Genomic DNA, 24,084 nt, shown 5'->3' with positions numbered 1-24,084 from the left:
TTTGGTTATGTTCTTAGGAGCAGAATTGCAGGATCATATGGTAGTTCTATTTTTAATTTTTTAATGATTCCTCCATATTATTTTCCATAGTGGCTGCACTAATTTATGTTCTAACAGTCTCTTGTGTTCCTTTGAATTTCTATGGTAATAGCTGTAATGTTTCTTTTCCTATTTGTAATTTTGTTGATTTGTTTAATTTTTTTCTCTTATTTCCTTGGTTGGTCTGGCTAGGATTTTGTCAATTCTATCTTTTCAAAGAAGAACTCTTAGTTGGTTTATCTTTTCTATTGTTTTTCTATTCTCTATTTCCGTGCTGATCTTATTTCCTTTCTTCTGCAAACCTTGGGGTCAATTTGTTCTTCTTTTTCTAATTCCTTACGGCATACAGTTAGGTTGTTTGAGAACTTTCTTACTTCTCATGTAGGCATTTATTGTTATGAACTTCTCTCTTAGAACTGCTTTTGCTGCATCCCATAAGTTCTGGTGTGTTGTGTTTCCATTTTCATTTGTCTCAATAAACTTTTATTTCTCCTCTAATTTCTTCTTTGACCCACTGGTTGCTCAGGAAAATGTTAATTTCTATGTGTTTGTGAATTTTCCAGTTTTCCTCTTATTACTGATTCCTAGTTTCACACTACTGGTATGAGTTCAGTCTTCTTGAATTTGCTGGCCTGTTTTGTGGCCTAACATATGGTCTGTCCTAGAAAATGTTCTAGGTGCTCTTGAGAAGATTGTGTATTCTGCTGTTGGACAGAATGTTCTGTGTACATCTGCTAGGTCTATTTGTTCTATAGTGTTGTTCAAATCCACTGTTTCCTTATTGATTCTCTGTCTGGAAGATCTATCCATTGTTGAGAGTGGGGTATTAAAGTTTCCAACTATTATTGGATTACTGTTTATTTTTCCTTTTAACCCTGTTAGTTTTTGCTTTATGTATTAAAGTGCTCTTCTCTTGGGCACCTAAATATTTACAATTGTGTATCTTCTTGATGTATTGATTCCTTTATCATCACATAATAACCTTCTTTGACTCTTTTTTTATTATTTTTAAAGTTTATTTTGTCTGATATAAGTGTAGCTATACTTGCCTTTTTTGTCTTTTATTTAAGGTTAAAGTGAGTCTTTTTTAAGGCTGATATTGTTGAATTTTTTTATCCGCTCTGCCATTCTTTTGATTGAAGAATATAATCCATTTACATTTATTGTAATTATTTATAGGTAAGGGCTTACTATTGCCATTTTGCTAATTTTTTTCTCATTCTTTTGTAGATCCATTGTTCCTTGTTTCCTATCTTGCTGTCTTTTTTGTGTGTGTTTTTGATTTTTTTTTTGTATCAATATAGTTTGACTTATTTATTGTGTTCTCTTGTGTTATTACTACAAGATTTTCCCTTGTGGTTACCATGAGGCATGCATAATATATCTTAAACTTATAACACTCTATTTTAAACCTATATTAAACCTATTAATAACAAATAGAATTTTTATACTTTACATTTTTATTTCGGCCCCTCACATTTTAATGTTTATTTATTTTTGAGAGAGAGAGCACGAGCAAGGGAGGGGCAGAGAGAGAGGGAGACACAGAATCTGAAGCAGGCTCCAGGCTTCAAGCGGCCAGCACAGAGCCCAATGCAGGGCTCAAACTCACCAGCCGTGAGATCATAACCTGAGCCAAAGTCAGATGCTTAACCAACTGAGCCTCCTAGGCTCCCCTCTGCCTCTCACATTTTGGATTATTGTTGTTACAATTTATGGTTTTTTTTATATGGTGCAAATAACAACAGGTTATTGTATTTATGGTTATTTTTGCTACATTCTTAAAAAATATTTTTAAACTAGAGTTGTGAATGGTGTATCACTATTACCAAATTGCATAATCCAATTGTGACTATATATTTGCCATTGTCAGTGAGATTCATGCTACCTTTTTGTGTTTTTATTTTTATGTTAATTATAAGGGGAGTTAAAGAACTCCCTTTAGCATTTCTTGCAAGACAGGTCTGGTTGTAATGGACCCCCCTCAGCTTTTGTTTGTTCAGGACAATCTTTATCCCTCCTTCATTTTTGAAGGACAGCTTTTCTGGGTATAGAATTTTTGTTGACAGTTATTTTCTTTTAGTATTTTGTATGTCACCCCATTTTCTCCTGGCCTGAAGAGTTTCTGTTGAGAAATTCACCAATAGTCATATGGGGGGTTCCTTGTATGTAAGTTCTCTTTTCTCCTGGTGCTATTAAATGTTGTTGTTGTTTGCCTTTTATTTTTGGCAATATAATTATAATGTCTCTTAGAGTAGCCCTATACCCTTAGGTTCAACCTATTTGGGATCCTTTGGGCCTCATGGATCTAGATATCCATTTATCTCCCCAAGTTCAGTAAGTTTTCAACCATTTTTGCTCTAAATAGACTCTCTGTCCCTTTCTCCTTTTATTCCTTTGGAATTCTTATGATGCAAATATTGTTGGTTTTCATTATCCTTTAATTTCCATAGGGTTTTCTTTGCCGTTTTAATTTCATTTTTCTCCTTTGACTGGGTAATTTCCAATGCCCTATCCTTCAGGTTGCTGATTTGATCCTCTGCATGTTTAGGTCTACTTTTGAAACTCTCTATTGAATTCTTCAGTTCAGTTATTGTATCTTTTAACTGCAGGATTTCTGTTTTTGTTTTGATTTTTTGCTGGTTGCTATTTCTTTGTCAAACTCTTTTTGTTCCTGCATTGTTTTCCTAATTTTGTTTAGTTGTCTGTCTCTGCTTTCACATCATTCACTAAACTTCCTTAGGAGTATTATTCTGAATTTTTTGTCTGATAGTTTATAGATTTCCATTTCATTAGGGTCAGTCACTGGGGCTTAATTTGTTTCCTTTGGTGGTGACGTATTTACCTGATTTTTCATGAGACTTGATTTCTTGCATAGGTATCTGAGCATTTGAGTAATTAAAAAAAATTTTTTAATGTTTACTTATTTTTTGAGAGAGAGAGAGAGAGAGAGTTGGAGAGGGGCAGAGAGAGAGGGAGACACAGAATCTGAAGCAGGTTCTAGGCACTTTCTATCAGCACAGAGCCTGACGTGAGGCTTGAGCCTGCAAACTGTGAGACCATGACTTGAGCTGAAGTCAGACACTTAGCTGACTGAGCCACCCAGGTAGCCCTGAGCTTTTGAGTAATTAACCTCCTTTTCCAGACTTTACAGGTTTGTTTTGGCAGAGATAGCTCTTCAGTAGTCAGCTCATTTTAGGTGGGTGTGTCTGTTGGAATGCCTTTGGGCAGGTGGGACCTGCTATTATGGACTTCTTTGGGCAAGGCATCTATTCAAACACTGAAGAGAGGGATGGAGTGTGTTTACCACTGGCTGAAAATACTTGGATATGATTGCTGGCTTGGTTCCCTATCCATATGAAGCTATAGGATGGGGTCCTCTGTTGTCTTATTCTCTGCTCAGACTTACTAGATGTTTGGGACTGGGTCTATATTCAGTAGTAGATGGAGCTATCTTACCTGCTTCTCTGCTCTGGCAGGGCAGCAGCCAGGGCTCAGGACCCATACAAATCATTGTTTGGGGCACAAATCAGGCCTGAGTGTCCACTGAATTCCCTTGTCAGGTGATGCTCTGCAGATGGAGGAAGCCAAGGGCTGCACTCTCTTCGAGTCCCACGGTATGTAGGGCTGTTAGATGGGCTGTGCAGCTTCCTGTGTGCTCTGGTTAAGCTCCCTGCTCAGATAGGCTGCAGGCTGTCTTCAGCAATAAGCAAGGCTATGAATTAGATTCCCTGCCTGGATGCAAGAAGAGGAGCAGCTCTAAAACCAGTACAGCTCTTTGTTGCCTTAACTCAAGCAGACCCACACCACAAGTTCCCTGGCCAAATGAGGCCATTGGCTCTGCAAACTATCACCTCTGTCTGCTCTTCTTTCAGCTCAAGTGTCACTCGGTCACGCAGCTTCCAAGAGTCGTCTCTAGCCCTTCTGGTCAGATGGGGCTGAAGGCAATCTCCACAGTTGGTGGTGCTGTGACTCAGTACCCTTCCTGGGTGTGAGAAAACTGGGCTGTAGGGCTGACAAACTTCTTGTTTGAGGATGTGAATAAGGCAGATCTGCACCCCTCTGGGTTCCCTGGTCAGAATGTGCTCCCAACTTGGCTCTACAGATGAGCAAAGTCCCTGGTTGAGATTACTATTTGGGCACTGCCAGTATGAACTTGGTCTGCCAACATCCATGGGCTGGTTGTTGCAAGCTCCTCCTCATTCTCTGTCACAGTTATATTTACAGTGGCTGAGCCCTGCAATCCAGTGGTATGAGATCAGAGTAGGGGTTGCCACAGAGTGATCCACCATCCTGGGGTGGGGGGGGGCAGTTAGTCCTCCTTTGGGTTCTCTTTTCCACTGGAGGAACTGGAGGCTCAGGAGACATCTCTTCCCATGGTGCTGCACTGTCCTGAGGGAGGGGCAATGCAGTCAACATGCAGTCGCTTCTCTTACCCCTCTACTACAGTCTGTCTTGGTCTCTGAAGTTCAGGGGGTGCTTCAGCCTCACTCCTGTGTTCTAGGATTCTCTCAGTGGTGTCTGGTTTTGGATAGTTGTTACTTGTTCTTCTTGTGAGGGGGAGCAAATTCAGGAATGATGTATGTCACCATCTTGGTGACATCCCTCTCCCCCAATATTTTGTCAATGTAAATTTTAAAAACATGAAAGGACCCACATAAAAATATAAATGCTAAGGTTACTTGCAACAAAATATGGCACATTAGAATTATTTAGTAAAAACTTTTATAGTTGAAGGTAGGCACTTCGTAACATTTGGATTTTGGCAAAAGGCAACCGTTTGGTGTCACTATCATAACCTTTCTATTAACTGTATAACTTTTTCAAGGGAGTAGGTTTTTAAAGTATTACAAAAGAAAAGGGAAACAAATTTGACTAAGCTACATATGAATGGAATTCCACAGAACAGAATCCAAATTTTATTTTCCTCTCTTCTTTTTGTAAATTGTTGTATATCTTTTTTGTCAAGTTCTACGAGTCTACTCCTTGATGTAAAATCCCATGGGAATATTTGGCTTCTAATCTCTTAATCTGAAGAGAAGTATTTGTTGCTTGTGGAACTCAATATGGTTTCCCCCCCCCCACAGTTGGAATAACCTTTTTCATAATAAAACACTACTTAAAGTCACATGATTTTTAGATAGCAGTAGCTAGCACTTGGCTTTAAGCAGCTGTTGAGTCCCTTTGATCCTGTTTTAGCTGTCAAACTAAATAGAGAAGATTCAACTCTTCCAGTTGTTTTAATTCTTGGAGGCATAGAGACTTACTTCACTCTTGCCTAAAACATGAACAGAATGTTTGGGGCCCAGTGGATCCATCTACCATTTGATTTAGCTGTCCTTTCTAGAGCATGTCTCTATCAGATAGACAGATTCTGTTTGAAGTCTTGGTAATAGAGAACTTCACAAAACAATCTAGTGAATAAGGAAGCTCCAACTCCTCTTTCTTATACTGAAACCAAAGTTCCTTGTTCTCATCCAGAAACCAAAGTTCCTGTAGCTTCCATCCAGTGCTTCACAAACAGTGGAAGACACAGAGTGAGCTCTTAGGCACTTGAACAGTATTTATTGATGAACGAAAGAATGAATAATTCTTGTTCCAACTTTTAAAGCAATGCAGAATATAGTTGTCTCCTTAGGTAGTCCAGGCTGTCCTCCTGTCTTTCCTAATTCTTCTCTTTTCCAGGATGAGTATTGCAATTTCCTTAAGCAACATGATTTTCAGATGTTTTGTCTATCTTGTTACTCTTCTCTGAATGTGCTTACATTGACTGGTACATCTCTTCAAATATGATACCATCAAATCGAGCAGTACGTCAGATGGGGTCAGCTCAGAGAAGGATAAAAACTCAGTGTTTCTTAGCCTGGACATTCTACTCGACATATTGTTTCACCCAAAAATGTATTCCTTAGAGCAAGCCTTTTATTCCAAGCAAGATCTCTGATTGGCACATATTCTGTTCTGGGAGAAGGACTGTTTTCTTGAATTTCCAGGATAAGGAGGGGGTGGAGAACGCTGCGCGGAAGCCTGTGGGGTGGGAGAGTAGGGAGGCGGCAAGTCGGCACAGTATTCCATCTCATGGTCATAACTATAGGGCGGTGGTGCCACTGAAAAAGGAAAGGTAAAGGGCGTCAGACATTTAGCAAATACTTAAGTGTCTACTATGTTTCAGCCACTGGACTGAGCACTTTGGGAGGTGACATAATTTTTGTCTGAAAAAAATCTTAGTTTTATTTGGTTGAAGATGCACGTATATGAAAGGGTAGGTGCTATAAAAAATGGCGCCATTGGCCAAAATGTTTAGAATTGGCTGCTTAGGGAAGTTTCTTGGAATTATGTGAAAGGGCAGATAAATTAAAGACTAGGGGCTAATTCAAGACTGAGCAAAAGCACAGAAGCAGAACACTTTTGTTGAAAGCAAAAAGTACGTGGAGGGTGGAAATGGGAAAAAGTGTTGAGGAATCCGATTGTAGCATCATCATGGAGGGCTCTGAATATCACATAAGGAGTGTGTGATGTGCATTTACCAGATATATATATATAATATATATGTATATATATTATATATATATTTAAATATATATTTATATTTATTTATAATATATATAAATATATATATTTAAAAATTTTTTTACATTTATTTATTTTTGAGAGACAGAGCACAAGTGGGGGAGGGGCAGAGAGAGGGAGGGAGACACAGAATCCGAAGCAGGCTCCAGGCTCTGAGCTGTCAGCATAGAACCTGACGTGGGGCTCGAACTCACAAACCGTGAGATCATGACCTGAGCTGAAGTTGGACGCTCAATTGATAGAGCCACCCAGGCACAACAGATATATATATATATATATATATATATATATATATATATATATATATTAATATGCTGGTAAATATGCTTTGGGAAGGTGATTGTCTCAGCCATATGGATTGAAGTGGGCAGAAGGAAAGGAGAAATGATGTAATAGCATATGTGAAAGAGTGTAAGGGAGTCATGGCATTGAGTGAAAAAATCAGAAGAGATCTTGAGCAGCTGAGTGCTTACTTGATGACTGGGTAGGTGAAGAAAGAGATGGAGAGTGAAAGAAGGTGTTCAGGTATTGGGCACCCTTTATTGGGCTCCTGCAACTCAGAAGGTCATGGAACCATTATAGGAATAAGAAAAAAAGTGAGGGTTTTTCTCGCTTTAGGCAAGCACGTTTGTGAATAGGAATGAAGAATTTCGTTTTCTAAGTATTATTTGAAAAATTTTCTTAATTTTTTATTGTTAATATATGTCAGTGTGTTTTAAATCACATTTAACACACTTTATCACGACTCTGTATGGATGTCTATTTTGTAGTGTGCCAATCCTGTGTCGAGGGTTGGAAGAGAAGCACCCCTTATGTACTCCATGTCTTCAAGAACCAATCATTCTGCAACATCTGAGCAACGCCTCTGATGATTTGGCAGTGGTTGGATGATCATCACGATCATGATTCTAATTGGAAATTGACATGCCTTAATGGCTTACTATGAATGTAGCCTAAATCACAGGACTACTGTCATAATAATGCAAAACATGGCATTTGCATAATAATGCAAAAAAACGTTACAATGGAAGAAAAGAACAAGCAACATTTCAATAAACTTATTTCTAAAATATCTTCCAGGGACACCTGGCTGGCTCAGTTGGTGGAGCGTGTGACTTTTGATCTTCAGGTGGTGGATTCGAGCACCATGTTGGGTGCAGAGATTACTTAGAAATAAAATCTTTAAAAAAAGTCTTCTAAATTGTGCTCTTACCAATAAGATTACGATAGTGTTCTGATTGATATGCGTGCACAAACATAGGGCTTCACCCTGTATGCAACACGAACAATGTTTCTTCTGGATCCCTTTAACTTGGCTTGCTTTACCAAGAGCTTGGTGACTTGAACCACTTACTGATCTGCCTGTACTCAGGGATGTGAGGACACAGGATTGAGTCACCTGAGAAAAGAGGAAAATGGAGACACAGAACTGGGCAGGATGTCCTCTGAGGACTGCTCTACTGAGCAAAGGCTTTGCCAGTGTCTAGTGGGCTCTACGGGCCAAGGCCTCATGGCAGAGGACACAGCTGTATACAGCTTCTCTAAGCCTGCTTTAATTAAACATTTGGAGTCTGGGCTATCACAAGCTTTGTTTTCTATACCAAAATGGAACAACTCCTGTGGACTGAAAGCACACACTCCCGCTGTATTACACCCACTCCTTTGCTTCATTATATCTAGGAAGACTGAGACAAAGAGATTTATAATGTACTTCATCCAAGCCAAGAAATGCAGGCTCCATGTAAAACAGGAAGTTACAGCTGGATACCCATTGAACTGTTTCTTATTAGCGTGTGGTTCTAAGCTGTTTTTATACGGAAGGTTTCCCTGCCTCCCGCTCGAGGAGCACACGTAGAATGATTCTACAGATTGACTCTGCATCATTCTCTGTCATGAAGCGGTGACAGTGTCTATTTATGTAACAAAGTGTTTACGTTTTGCCATCTGCATTAAAACTGCCAGAGGACATTTCAGTGAGATTCCCTATGGTTTATACAGCTGCATGTTGAACATGAAAATTTAAGACATGATTAGAGCCATATAGCTTTCTACTCATACAGCCTTTGAATTTTGATAAAGTGATATCTTTATCACTTTATCATATAATGCAGAAGAGCAATATTTTGAGGACTGTCCATCATGAAATAAACATGGCACATCTTTTATAATACCAGCTACTGGAAGATATTTTGAAATAAGACTTGTATAACTGTGGACTGTGATAATCTTTCCTTCTTGCGATAATAAGGTTTCACTAGGAAGAAAACTTTTTAAGGTATCAATTCTAGAAAATTCCTGACTAACTCTAAGAGGTTTTGTTCTTAAAGGTCAATCATCTTTCAAAGATGTATGGATGCAGCTGGAGGGATGGTGCCTTTGAAATTCTTTCATAATCAATATTCCAATTCTATGATTTAAGTAGGGAAAATATGCCATTTATCCTTTTTTAAAATTTAAATTTATCTATTTTATTTTGAGAGAAAGAGAAACCACGGGGAGAAGCAGGGGAGGGGCAGAGAGAGAGAAGAGAGTGAGAGATCCAAGCAGGCTCCACATTGCCAACATGGAGCCCGATGCGGTGCTGGACTCACTGATCGCGAGATCATGACCTCAGTTAAAGTCAGATGCTTAACCAACTGAGCCACCCAGGTGCACCTATGCTGTTTATCCTTAATGTCATTATAGTTTTCTACAATATTATAAAATTTACAGACGTTATGTAATTCATAGAAGAAACATAATGCTTTTCATCCACTCAGGCCAACATCTCTAAAGCAAATGTAAAGGGGAAGATGCACAGTGTTACCAAAACATATACAACATTATTTTAAAAAATTTGGAAGCAGGAAAATCATCCATAATTTTGTCGCCATGATTTAACAACTATCTTTATATAATCTCTTCTAGTCATTTATGGTTTTTATATCCTTGTAGTCATGTAAAATGGTATGTATATGCTTTTTTTTTTACTTTGTATTATAACATAGTCTTTTTCATTCTACTACATATTCTTCATAAACTTTATTGTTAATGTCTGCATATTATTCTGACTCTTCAGTTATTTTGAAATTAACAATTTTTTATTATTATAAATAATGGAGTGATGACTTTCTTTCTACACATAGGTTTTTTTTGTATTATTATTTTGATTTAGTTTGTTAAAATCAAATTCCAAGAATCAACTAACTGGCTATCACTTAACACTTTGGTAATTTAATGGTAAAAACAATAGCTCTTTATTTTACATTTCTTTGGTAGTAGCTGGATTTCACATTGTTCTACAACTTGTTTGCTGTTTGTAGTTTATATTGGGTGATTTTTAGTTTGTTTTAGGTTGGTAATTTAAAAAGTGGGATCTTAATTCGAATCAAGACATAATTAACATAATATGATATGAACAAATATACAGAAGTGTGTATCTTTTCTAGGTATTTTTCTAAAAATAACTGTCAAAATGATTAATTATAGTTTTTTACCTTGACATACCACAGTTGAAAACTTGTACTTAAAATATATGCTTCATCTTTTTTTATCTCTTCTGTGTTGTTTCTAAACTTAGACATTTATCTCCTCTTTCAGATATCTGATACGTAACCAAACTATTTCTGAGGTTTTCCATTTAAATTTATGTATTATTTGATTTGGTGTATATTTGCATCAAAGTTTATTTTTTCTAAATTTAAAATTTTTGGCTAAGCCAAATTATCTACGTGCCTTCTTAATCCTCATTTTTCACATTGCTTTGTTGTCTCTCCTTTTGTTTGTGAAATTTTAATCTATTTGTTCTATTCCAATGAACAAGGCATGTATTTTTGTACTAATATCCCATTTAGTTATTATTGATTTTAAATGGTTTTAATAGCTGGTAGGCCAGGTGAATCTCATGACTTTTTTAAAACATGTTTCAAAAAAATTTTTTCTTACTAGATAAATTGACATATAGCATCATGTAAGTTTGAGATGTACAAAATGTTGATTTGACATGTTTATATATTGCAATATGATTACCACCTGTGAAATTAATTAAACAAGGAGCCCATTACACTGAGGTGACTCCACTGTCACGGTAAGCAAACCAAGATGTAAGCCTATAAATGCTTCAAAATTACAAAAAGGCAACCAATCACAAAGAGCCAACTAGGATTTAAGCTGTAGCTGAGCATTTCTTCACTTCCACACTTTCTCTATATAAGGCAGGGTACTCCTAACAACTTCTGGTTGGTGCTGTCTGATTCAAATCAATTTTTGCTCAGATAAACTCTTAAAGTTTTAATATGCCTCAATTTATCTTTTAATATACTTTAGTGTTCGCTTACAACTTATTTTTAATGTTTTAAAAATGCTTATTTATTTTTGAGAGAGAGAGAGAGAGAGAGAGAGTGAAGGAGAGCAGAGAGAGAGAGAGAGAGACAGAATCTGAATCAGGCTCCAGGCTCTGAGCTGTTATCACAGAGGCCGATGCAGGGCTCAAACTCACGAATCACAAGACCGTGACCTGAGCTGAAGTTGGCTGCCTAACTGACTGAGCCACCCAGGGCTCCAGCTCACAACTTATTTTTAAAGATAACTCCTAATATTATTGCTAGGAGAAAATCTTCTCCTCCATCGTCTCCCAAATCCCACTACTCACAATTTGCCTGAACCATACTCAGAGCAGAAGCCCACAGAGCTCCCAGCAGGACCTCTCCACTGCTTCCATCCCCACCACACGGACCCAGTCCTGTCCACTTTTTCTCAATAGTGGCCTAAGATGCACTTCCCAAAAAGATGACATTGTTAGAAGCTGTCATTCCCCTTCCCCTCAGATGACATCAAGACCTAGTCCAGTCATGTTTTACATCTGTCTGTTACCAGAGAAACAAGTTACTAGACAAGCTACAAGAACATCCTTCATTGTAGACCTCTAACTCCGGAAGGCTTTACGCATGAATTTAATTAATTTTCTAAACTTTCCCCACCCCCTTTCACTGTACTCAGTAGACCACAAAGTCTGTCATCAGAAAAGCCCTTTGTATCCTCACCTTTTCATCCCTTTACACATTACTCTAGCTCAGAATATGAGGCAGTCTTCTTCTAACTGTGCCTGTTTTCCAGAGAAATGAGATCTGCTGAGAGCGAGAAAAATAAAGGGGTTTTTGAGCTTTTGAGAAGAAGGAAGAATACAGGAGATAATTATCTCAGGAAGTGAACATTCACTTTCTGTTTTCATTCAAGTCAGATTTGTCCTGAGAGGGCAGCTTCCTCTACAGCAGTATTAAATCAGAGGTCTTCTTTTTCTTCCGTATCCTACGTCCTATAGGGCCAGCAGGTGCACTGGGTGTCTTCTGGGATTCTCATAGCCATTTTTCAAACCGTGGCTTATGTTCCCTCTTTAAAAACCTGGGCTCTTTTGTAGCACACACTATGAGATTATACTACTTTCTACTCCTCCTCGTTATCAATACCTGTGGTCTGCTCTGCTCTAGACTCTCATCCATTGAAGATTTAGCATCTGGCCCATTATCTTTCTCCACATCATGACTTCTATTAGCATTGTTGATGATTTCAACATTCATGTGTTGAAGTAAATTTCTAGCCCCAAGATGGAGCTTACTTCTGCCCAGGGTGCTATGGCAGCAAACCAAAGCTTAGATAACCGTCATGTCCCTATGAAGCTCCACTTGACCTGGAACTTAGTAGATCCAGTCAGCTAATCCCCAAACCCCAAGCCAACTCTGGGCTCTATACTTACTTCCTGTTCCTTCTCACTCCAAACAAGGTTTATGCGGCAGCCAATCAGATATTTCCTATTTTTCTCTTCTTTGTTCTTTATTTTTTTATCCTCTAAAAGCTCCCTTCCTTCCACCTATTTTGCAGCTCTCTGCATGAAGACTGTCCACTTCATGAAGTGTTAAACAGTATTTTTAACACTTGAACTTTTTTGCCTGCAAAAATCTTTTTCTCACCCTTGCTGTAACCAATAACAGAATGGTACGTATGTAAATCTGACCGCGACTCTTTACCTTTCTAGAATACGCACGCCAACATATCTTGAACTTCACCTAGATTTCCAGTTTCACTGATGGCATTTAAAAAAGTTAATTTAAACTGATGTCACCTCTTTCCTGTCTTCCTATCTTTCTTTATTAAGCTTAGATTTATCATCCATCAGTAAAATTATTTCTGTGCATTTATCAACTTTCTTATCTCTTTTTCTCCCCATTGCCTGATAAATCTCCAATCTTGATTAAATTCAACATTTTGGCTCTCCCAGACTGGTACCTAGGAGCTTAAAGTGGCTAGAGAAAAATGAACAATTAAAACAACTGATTTCACTTTCAAGGAATGACTATATTCTTAAGTGTGGAAACCCTTGGCATTGCTTGGAAATTATGTATTTCTTTAGGTATTTCCCTGCCCCTCTGAGATTCCTTAACTATAAACATCTCCTCAACCCACTTTCAGAACAAGACTTGTTTCTAATTTCTGTAAGAATATAGGCACAATCAGAAGATACTATCCTCCTATCACCAAATCCTTTGATAAGTATATGAAAGTCTGTGTGTTCAGTGCAAATACTAATAAGGTTACCCTCATTTGTGAATTCAATGATGCAAACAGATTTTTGATTTCTTTTTTTGAATGTTTAATTACTTTAAAAGAGAGAGACAGTGCATGGGCATGGGAGGGACAAAGGGAGAGGGGAGAGAGCAGGTTCCACTCAGCACAGGACCGGACACAAGCCTTCATCTCATGAACTGTGAGATCATGACCTGAGCTGAAATCAAGAGTTGGCCGCTTAAATAGCTAAGTCACTCAGGTGCCCCTAGAGTTTTGAGTTTTTTTAAATTCTTTAAAAGCTTTATTTATTTATTTTAAGAAAGAGAGAGCATGAGCAGGGGAAGGGCAGAGAGAGGGAGAGAAAGGATCCCAAGCAGGCTCCGCACTGTCAGTGCAGAGCTTGATGCAGGGCTTGAACTCACAAACCGTGAGATCATGACCTGAGCCGAAATCAAGACTCAGACGTTTAATCGACTAAACCTGCCAGGCACCCTAGAGCTTTGATTTCTTAATGAAATATTTCCAGGAGATTTTAAAGACCATAAGTCAGTTATTTTATAGAATGCTTCTCAACTTGGCTTTGTCAGATTTTTTTTTCATGCTTAGATTCAAGCTGTAAACTTTCAACCAGAATCCTACACATATACAATTGTGTCATCTTCAGAGTAACTAATACCCAAAGGTGCAAGATGTCCATCTGTCCTTTTTTGGTGACTTTACTGGCTGGTCAAGATGTTGTTTGATTTCTCTACTGTCTGGTTTCTATCTTTCCCCTTATAACTAGCAGCAAACCTGGGAGTAGATACTTGCAAATGTCCTGTCCCCCTGCAGCCTCTTCCCCCAGATTCAGCATCATTAATGACTCTTGTCCCAAACTTTTTTTTTTTAGGTTTATTTGTTTATTTTGAGAGAGGGAGAGAGAAGCATGGAGGGGCAGAGAGAGAGGGGAAGAGAGAGAATCCCAAGCAGCTCCACACTGTCATTGCAGAACCAATGTGGGGCTCAAACCCACGAACCATGAGACCGTGACCTGAGCCGAAACCAAGAGTTGGCTGCCTAATCTACTGAGCCACACAAGCACCCCCCCAACCTTTTCTTATGATGGTTTTAAAAATGATGATTTTTTCCAATTCCACAACCCCTTTCTATATGTATCCTTTGTCATTTTTCTGTTTGCAAGAACTTCCCCCTCCTTTTCCACTGTTTACCCAAATCAGTCTGTCTATCTATCTATCTATCTCTATCTATCTATCTATCTATCATCTATTAGGCAATCAGCAGGGGACTCAACAATGTACTTCAGATCTCAGATTTCTTGATAGCATTGAAATTCCCTGCTTTCCTTTTGTTGATTTTTATATCTTTGCAAAGCCTTCTGTTGTGGTCTTTCTGTATTCTTTTCTTTCAAGTGTGTATCATCCAAACCTATTTTTTAAAAAAGGGTTAGCACGATCACTTTCCTTTGCTCACAATGAAGTTCTGGAAAGTAGTGGAAGTTATAAGACTTGACAAATAATTGTAATTAAACTGGACACTGTTCACTCTACCCAACATGGCAGGAACAAAAACTATTTTGGAAGGTCATTGTCCAACAAAGTATTGGGGGTGGCAGACTACCTTTTGTCAGTAATCTCTCTAGTGCACAGAAATAGCATTCACTGCAGGTGTCCTCACTGAGCCCTTTCAGCAAGGAATAAGATGGCCTTGGCCAAATTATTTTCTACTCATGCATGTGGCCCTCAGGCTGTAAGACTATACAATAAATTGGGTGGTTGCCTCATTTATCACAAGGTTATTTCATTACTGTGAGGAAAAATATGTAATATGTCTACAGATGAAAGATTTTGAAAAGCATTCAGTACTACTCTGTGTGTTTTCCTATCTCTTAAGTAAAAGCTTAATTAGTTACTTTGCGAAGGAAATGAGAAGTGATCAAGCACATTATGTTTGTGAAGACCTAGCCTTTTTGCAGTAAAAATGCTTCCACCATAAGGCTTATTATTTTTCTCATGGTATTCGGTTCCCAGAACAATGCATTTACTGAAAATGCAACATGCTGTCGTGATCTGCCAGAATATATGACGCCACTCAAAAACATGTATCCAAGCATGAAATAGAAACTTCAAACCCGAGAAAACATAAGCCTTCACATTCAAATATTTTGTATTTTACATTCTACTTTTATAAAAAATATTTTAAAAAATTTTTTTACATTTATTTTTGATAGAGAGAGAGCACAAGTGGGGAAGGGGCAGGGAGAGAAGGAGATACAGAATGTGAAGCAGGCTCCAGGCTCCGAGCTGTCAGCATTGAGCCCGACGTGGGGCTCGAACTCACAGACCGTGAGATCATGACCTGAGCTGAAGTTGGATGCTTAACCGACTGAGCCACCCAGGTGCCCCCCAAAATATTTTTTAATGTTTTAAAATGTTTAATGTTTAATTTAAGCTTTTTTTTGGTCAAGCAAAAGTGTATCTGGGGGCTCCTGCGCTGCTCAGTTTGGTTGAGTGTCCAACTTTGGCTGAGGTCATGATCTCCCAGTTCGTGAGTTCGAGCCCCACGTCGGGCTCCGTGCTGAGAGCTCGGAGCCTGGAGCCTGCTTCGGATCCTATGCCTCCCTCTCTCTCTGACCCTACCCCACTTGCTTTCTCTCTCTCTCTCTCTCTCAAAAGATAAATAAACATTAAGAATTTTTTTTAAGTGTATCTGGAATATTATCTACAGAGGGCTTCTCTTTGTCTTCTTTCTAGTTAATGTCTCTCTCTGACTCTCCTCTGTTCTCTTGAGTTATGGGCTGACCAGGTAAAAACAGGGTGATGTGAAGAATAAAAAACAACCCCCCCTTTCTCCCCTTTCCTCAAGTTCTAACATCATTACACTAATCCCAACAATATTTTTACTAAGTTGGAAAGAATCCACATTGTGAATTGCTTTTGTGTGAGTAAAAGCTACATATTCCAGGGTGGAATTTAAAGTAAATTCTCTAGGTTTTTGTATATAACTACATCAGATCTTGTCATGAGTGGTGATCCTGTCTTGTTCAACTACATCTGTTTAAATGGCCATTATGTGCCAGTCCCGTTTTATACTTGGGATTGAGTGGTGAACAGAATAGACAATGATTTCTTCTTTGTGGAGCTAATATTCTAGAAGGAGGGGATGGACAATAAACAGTAAATATAACAATGAGATAAACTATATGGTATCTTAGAAGATTAAAAGTACTCTGGGGGAAAAAAACTGGGTAGAATAAGGACACAATGGGGAGGGACACAATACACTCTTAAATAGAGTGGGCAGAGCAGCCCTCAGTCAGGAGGTGATTTTTGAGCAAAGAGTTGAATCGAGTGCAGGAGTCCGTGTTCTAGGCAAAGCCCTAAGATGGGAGTGTGCCCTGTTGTGTTCACAGAGCACACGGAGCCTGTTTCTATGTTCAAGGAAGAGTGTGACTGGAGCCAGAGTGGCAAGAGGGAGTAGAGAACGAAATGACGTCAGACAAATAAAAAGAGGAGCCAGTTCATGCATTGCCTTCTAGCTCCCAGTCAGGAATTTGCCATTTACTTTGGCTAAAATGAGGAACCCCTGGCTTTGACTGTTCCTCTGGAGAGGGTACCCCAAGGTACCCTCTTTTCTAAAAGAGCTGAGAGGGTGCCTGGGTGGCTCAGTTGGTTAAGCGTCCGACTTCAGCTCAGGTCATGATCTCACACTCCGTGGGTTCGAGCCCTGTGTCGGGCTTTGTTCTGAAAGCTCAGAGCCTGTAGCCTGCTTCAGATTCTGTGTCTCCCTCTCTCTCTGCCCCTCCCCTGCTCATGCTTTGTCTCTCTCTGTCTCAAAAATAATAAAAAAAAAAAAACATTAAAAAATAAAAATAAAAATAAAGGAGCTGAGAAAGAACATACAGTGGATGGGAAATTATCTTTTTAAGAATGTATTACATTTAAAACTTGACTCCTTTTTATATGTCAAAATGTACATATACAGACTGACCTAGAAAACTCTACTGTGTAATCACCTATTGTAAAATGGAGTATTTGGTTATAGAGTCATATGTATTCAGTATGTTTATATGTAGAACTTCTAGCAGATTCTCATCAAATACCTGTCAAATTATTAATGTATTACCTTTGCTGAGAATTTTCTTTGTTGAGAAGTTTGCTATTATGTTAAGAGGGTTTTCCTTGCATAAAGAGGACACGTAAAAACTTTAGTTAATACTTTTCCTTAAGACATACATACCTACTAGGTCAGATGCCAGTTTGTTAAGACATGTCACTTACACTTTCTCTAGAATTATTTGTCAGAACTCTGGCTGGTAGACACAGTGGGCGTGAATCGTCTATTTCTCTTAACTCCGGCTGATTGGGAATTGCGGTCAATGAGACAGGCATTAAAAATACGAATACCTTCAGATGTGAGGTAGATTTTGTTACCTGGATCTAATTAATCTCCATTGAAAGTTAGAGCTTCAATCTACGTTAATTTAGAAATGCCCTACCTTCTTGGAGATGGTTGTGGTGGCCTCTTCAATGTTTCCTCTCTCCAAGGCATAGAGCATAACTAACAAATCTGACTCTTCCTTCAGAAGGAGTAAGTGATTGTGCTTACCAGGATAGGAGGAGATGGCATTGATGTGGGTGGTCCTGATGACGCCCACCCGGGTCCCACGGTTGTTTTTCATGCACATGCAGATACATATGGCAATCCCAGCAATGACCCCCATGATGAATACAATTCCAAACACGATGCCAGCAATTGCGGTGCCCCTAAAAAAGAAAAACAAAAGTACATTTATTGAAAAGGCTCAAAAGTCTTTCAAATACAGCTCCATGACTATGTGACTAATGCTCCTTTACAAATCTTCTTAAGGATAATGTTAAAAAAAAAAAAAGGTAATTCCCTGAATCAGTCAAGTGAGTAGTCTTGTGTATTTCAATAGATAGGAAAACGTTATAAGCCGTCAGGGAATCCTCTTTCAGTACAGTAAAACTATCATTCAGATTCTGGTTTTAGAAATCCATATATTTATACAAAACACAATTATCCAGATATGCTCTCGAAAACAATGATTAAAAAACCATTCTGCTGTGTACTTAAGCAGCAAAGAATTTACCTATTGTCTGAGTACACATTTACTGAAAACAATTTGATAAATACCAAAATATTAAAGAAGATTTAACGTTTATCTTTATTAAAACTCTTCACAAAGTAGAACTGGGATTTTTTTTTTCTTGACAAAACAGAGAAAACCAAACCAAACTTTTTTTTTTAAGTTTATTTATTTATTTTTGAGACAGAGCGAAAGAGAGCATGAGCTGGGGATAGGCGGGGAGAGAGAGGGAGACACAGAATCCAAAGCAGGCTCCAGGCTCTGAGCTGTCAGCCCAGAGCCCAATGCGGGGCTCGAACCCACAAACTGTGAGATCATGACCTGAACTGAAGTTGGACGCTCAACTGACTGAGCCACCCAGGTGCCCCCAAACCAAACAGTTTTAAAAAATTATTCAGAAAACAGTTACGACAAACAATATTCTCATTAAATTTGGAAACAATGCAAGCAACACCTTTGTTCTTTAACGTTATGTTTTTCTCTGGAAGGCTTTTATCTCTCACAACAAAATCATAGAAGGGAAAAATACCGCATGAAAGAATCGCCATTATCATTATGTGCACATGGTATGATTTGTAAGAGTCTACATTTGTCCACATTTTGGAAAGTAATGGGGGAAATCTTTGTGAAAAGGTAAATTTTCAACAGGCAGCATCATTTCTAGCAATGCTTTCTGAGGAAATACAGCACGTGTGGGCACAAATAATGTAACAAGGGTATTTCTCAATGTGTTGTTGCTAATAACAAAATATCAGAAGCACCTTAATATCCATATCAAGAAAATTACAAAAAGAAAAAAAATGTAATGCACCAGAGAATGAATCCTATATAGTGACTTAAAAAGGTGAAGAGGTCCACATGGATTGGGGTGAAATGTTCATGGTACATGGTTAACTTAATACTACAAGTGAAAAGGCAAATGTTCGCAGAATACCAGTATTGACAGATGATTGCAAGGAGAAAATTATATTTTTATATTTCAAAATTTTGAATGTATATCTAAAGATTTATTTTAAACATATGGGATCGGTGCCTGGGTGGCTCAGTTAAGCGTCCGGATTGTCATTTTGGCTCAGGTCATAATCTCACAATTTCCTGAGTTCGAGGCTTACGTAGGGCTCTGCACCGACAGCATGGAACCTAATTGGGATTCTCTCTCTCTCTCTCTCTCTCTCTCTCTCTCTCTGCACTGTCTCTGTCTCTCTCAAAATAAATAAATAGACTTTAAACAAAAAACAGTGTATAGACATGGGACAATAAAGAAAAATTTCACTTTCTAATTTGGGTAACTCCCCAGAAGTAACCATTTCAACTCTTTCAAACATTGTTTTAGTACCTTTCTTCTTATTTCTCATTAATACAGTTACATTCCTTTATTTTTTTTTAATGTTTATTCATTTGAGAGAAAGGAGAGAGAGAGCATGCACAAGTGGGGGAGGGGCAGAGAGAGAGAGAGAGAGAGAGATTGAGAGAGAATCCCAAGCAGGCTCCAACATGTCAGTACAGAGGCAGATGAGGGGCTTGAACCCATGAACTGTGATTTCATGACCTGAGCCGAAATCAATAGTCAGACGCTCAACGGACTTGAGCCACCTAGGCGCCCTTTATTTTTATGGATTATCTATTGGCTCCTCTTACAAGTATTTGGGAATTTCGATCCCACAGACAAACTTGATCCATGGTTAAATCAGTCATCAGTATTGACATTTACCATGACATCGCTTACTGCTGAGTCAAGCAAGGTACATTGGTAACTTTCATCTCTCTTACACTTACTTTGTTTATGGAATTTCCATGAGTTCCCATCTTTCCATATGCATGTTGCTATTAGCCCCCACCCCCAAATTCTTAAGAAAATTTTCAAACAGTTACCAGAAGTTGTTAGCATTTTCTTTTCACTAGTATTCTGAAGTTGCATAATGTGCTTGGATTTTTTTTATAAATTATTTTTCCAGTCCCTTAGGATTTTTCATGTCTGGAGACTCATTCTTCAGTTCTTTTTTTTTTTTTTTTTAATTTTTTTTAACATTTTATTTATTTATTTTTGAGACAGAGAGAGACAGAGCATGAACGGGGGAGGGGCAGAGAGAGAGGGAGACACAGAATCGGAAGCAGGCTCCAGACTCTGAGCCATCAGCCCAGAGCCTGACGCGGGGCTCGAACTCACAGACCACGAGATCGTGACCTGAGCCGAAGTCGGACGCTTAACCGACTGAGCCACCCAGGCGCCCCTCATTCTTCAGTTCTTAAAATTGTTCCATACATGGATGATTTCCGTTCCACCATTTTATGTGTTTCTCTTTCTGGAAGCTTTTTCTGAAATAACTTCCAGGATAACTTCTCTAAGTTTTCTGATCTCTGTTTTCTTGAACTACTTTCTGGGGAACTTCACTGACTTTACCTTCCAAAGTTTTATTGAATTTTCAGTTGTCATATTTTTAATTTCTGGATGCTCTATCTTATCGGCCATTGCACCCACCCCCTTATTGTATAATGTCTTGTTTTGCTTTCATGGATATAGTTTCTTCTAATCTCTGAAGGTACAAATAGATGCTCAACCAACTTGAGCACCCAGGCGCCCCTTTATTTTCATGTATTATCTATTGGCTCCTCTTATAAGAACGGTGTACAATGATGTATAATTTTTTGAAATGTTCTCTTCTACACTTTGTATTTCTTGCGTCCTGTTTAGGTTCCTTTTTATGGATGATTTTGATCCATTTCATGTTTGGCATTTTCCTTAAATGTCTGGTGATCCTGAATTTTCTGCTCTTTAAAAAAGAAGCACTGATTAGCTGCTTGAAAGTTCAGTGTGGAAGGCTACCGTTGGACAGATGAAATCCACGGTGTAAGAGCACCCATAGTTTTTTCTTTGGGGCTGTTCATGGTGCCCAATGAACAGGATCCTCCAATGTTATGTATGAGCCAGCCTGACACTTTCTTGGAGCCTAGAGTTTTGCCTATAAGGGCATGAACTTCCACAAATCCTTGTGCTGTTAACTTAGAGACTGCATCCCACTCTGTTGCGACAGTGGAACCATTCAAAATTAGTCTTCAGTAACATAATTTTTGTGGTTCAAAAGAATGATTACTAAAGCCAGACTGCCTGGGTTCCAGCTGTAGCTGAGTAACCTTGGGCAAGTTGCTGAATGCCCCCCACCCATCTAGTTTTCTTACTAATTAAATGGAGGTCAGCCTGGTGATTATCTGACTCTTTTCTCAGATTTCATATCACGAAATATCTGTACTCCTGGACTCATTTGCCAGATATGTATCTGGCATATTTTCATGCCATATAAATATCTATCCTATACTTTTATTTAGTTAGTTATTTCATTAGTTTTTGAGAGAGAGAGTGTGGGCATGATAATCAGGGGAGGGGCAGAGGAAGAGTAAGAGAGAGAATCTTAAGAAGGCTCCACACTGGGTGGAGTGTAAATACACTGGGTGTGGAGGGCTCAATCGCACAACTGTGAGATCATGACCTGAGCCAAAATCAAGAGTGGGCAATGCTTAACTCCCTGAGTCACGCTGGCATCCCTCTATCCTTTTTTATCCTATACTTTGTTTCTATCCTATAATCTGTCCTAGACTTTTCTAAGACAGCTCTGTGATTCTCGTCCCAAACCCTTGAGGCCAGATATTTCTCTTAAATCAGAAATTTTAAGATTTTGTAAAGGGAATATAGTACATACACCCTATATTGTAGGATACTTCTTCCAGGGCCAGTATCCCGAGCACATACACATTTACATTTCCTTAAAATTTTTTTTTATGTTTTTATTTTATTTATTTCAGAAGAGAGAGAGAGCACCAGCAGGGGAGGGGCAGAGAAAGAGGGAGACACAGAATCTGAAGCAGGCTCCAGGCTGTGAGCTGTCAGTACAGAACCTGATGTGGGCCTCGAACCCACAAACTGTGAGATCATGACCTGAGTGAAGTCAGATGCTTAGCTGACTGAGCCACCCAGGCACCCCCACATTTACATTTCTGCAGTAAAGGTGAGAATATTTTTTTAAGTTTATTAGTTTATTATGAGAGACACAGAGAGAGATAGAGAGAGAGAGAGGCTGAGAGAGAGGGAAAGAGAAACCCACGCAGGCTCTGAGATGTTAGCGCAGAGCCTGATGCACCGTGAGCTCATGCTCTGAGCCGAAATCAGGAGTCGGACGCTTAACCAACTGAGTCACCCAGGCGCCCCAGTAAAGGTGAGGAGATACATACATTTGTCATTGTTTTGTTTGGAGGATTTCAGAACTGCAGACCAGGAATTGTGAACACATATTTGTTCTTTTCAGAAGAGATTTCCTTTTTATGACTTTTCCCGCTCTTAAAAAACAGAATGCCACTAATAATTCCAATAGACTCCAATAGACTTCTTTAAAATATTCCTACATGTTGAGGCACCTGTGTTGCTCAGTCGGTTAAGCTTCTGACACTTGATTTCAGCTCAGGTCATGATCTCGTGGTTTGTGGGATTGAGCCCCACATGGGGCTCCACATTTGCAACGTGGAGCCTGCTTGGGATTCTCTCTCCTCTCTCTCTGCTCCTCCCCTGCTCATGTACACACACTCTCTCCCTCTCTCAAAATAAATAAATAAGCATTAAAAAAATAAAATACTCCTACATGCACCTTAACTTTGTTAGTAAATTATGAAAGCAGAATGTGAGATGTATTTGGATGTGCCGTTATTAGTACTTAAAGAATGACCGAGTCTAACAATTTAATACATAAGTCTTTTCAAAAAAGAAAGGTTTATCAAAGGAAATAATTTGAAATAAGTAAATCAAAAGTCATCTGGAAACCTTTTTATTGTAATTTTGAAGTCCAAATAAGATTGATTTGGTGGGCTTGATTTATGCTTCAGAAGTAATCAATGGCCCAATTATGCAGGCATAGAGTTTCCGAAATGAGTGTGATGGAAGCTGTTAAGGTATCAAGTCGGTACATATTTATATTCATTAATTCATTTTTTAAACAGAGGAAAGTAGAAAACGAGTCACATTTTGTTTTCCTGTTAGCAGCTCCAGCAAAAGTGCCTGCGAGGTCACTACTGAGGGTGCAACTAATGTGTTAAATGAGGTTTCTGATTAAATCATGATTTTGGTGTCCTTGATCTTTCGACACCCATTAGCAACTGTAAATTAGTTATTAAAGACATGGCAAGTAAAACATTTATAGCATTATTTACTCCATTATTAATTAAGAGAAACAATAAACAAGCAGTAACCTTCTGGCACATAAATAATTTGGTTTCGTCAACTGTCGGAAAGAGAGAAGCTATTCGTGTGAGAAATTGGGCATCATAAAGATCTTGAAAAAAAGTGTAGGGAATGTACTTTTTTTTGAAAGAATGGACTGCCAGGTGTACATATTTTCCTTTTTAAGCTTTTATTTTGAAATAGTTATAGATTCCTAGAAAGTTGTAAAAATAGTACGGAGAGATCCTTGTGTCTCTTCCGCCCGGTGGCTACAGTACGACATCAAAATCAGGAAGGTGACATTAGGATGAAGCGTGTGCATAGTTCTGTGTCATTTTAACACAGGCAGAGATCATGCAGTCACTATGGCAAGCAAATATTTTGCCCACAAATATTTTCCCCGTGCTGTTTCTTTATAGTTAGACCCATCTCCCTCCTCCCCACCGTTAATAGCTGCTCAAATCACTAGTCTGTTCTCCATTTTTATAATTTTGTCATTTCAAGAGTGTTATGCAAATGGAGTCACGTAGTATATCACCTTTTGAGATGGACTTTTTTTACTGAGCATAATACCCTTGGAGCCCATCCTAGCTTTTGTGCATACCAATGCATTCCTTTTTATCAT

At 38.6% G+C, this 24,084-nt stretch overlaps 1 protein-coding gene and 1 long non-coding RNA gene across 5 annotated transcripts in view; one reads left to right on the top strand and one right to left on the bottom strand.

The window, feature by feature from the left end:
- LOC125921730 (uncharacterized) overlaps positions 1-24,084 on the top strand; it is a 284,908-nt gene that overhangs the window by 220,871 nt on the left and 39,953 nt on the right. The window lies entirely within an intron of this gene.
- The window catches only part of CYYR1 (cysteine and tyrosine rich 1), a 107,246-nt gene continuing 83,711 nt past the window's right edge, over positions 550-24,084 (bottom strand). The window contains exons 3-4 of the mRNA XM_049629319.1: positions 17,755-17,912; positions 550-6,146 (exon numbers count right to left, since the gene is read on the bottom strand). Of these exons, the coding sequence (XP_049485276.1) occupies positions 5,962-6,146; positions 17,755-17,912 (343 nt within the window). The 3' untranslated portion in view covers positions 550-5,961. The remainder of the gene's footprint in view (positions 6,147-17,754; positions 17,913-24,084) is intronic.

Source organism: Panthera uncia, chromosome C2 (genome assembly GCF_023721935.1).
Source record: "Panthera uncia isolate 11264 chromosome C2, Puncia_PCG_1.0, whole genome shotgun sequence".
NCBI classification, from domain to species: domain Eukaryota; kingdom Metazoa; phylum Chordata; class Mammalia; order Carnivora; family Felidae; genus Panthera; species Panthera uncia.
Note: the sequence above shows the minus strand (reverse complement) of the source record. Positions and strands in the feature narration are given on the sequence as shown.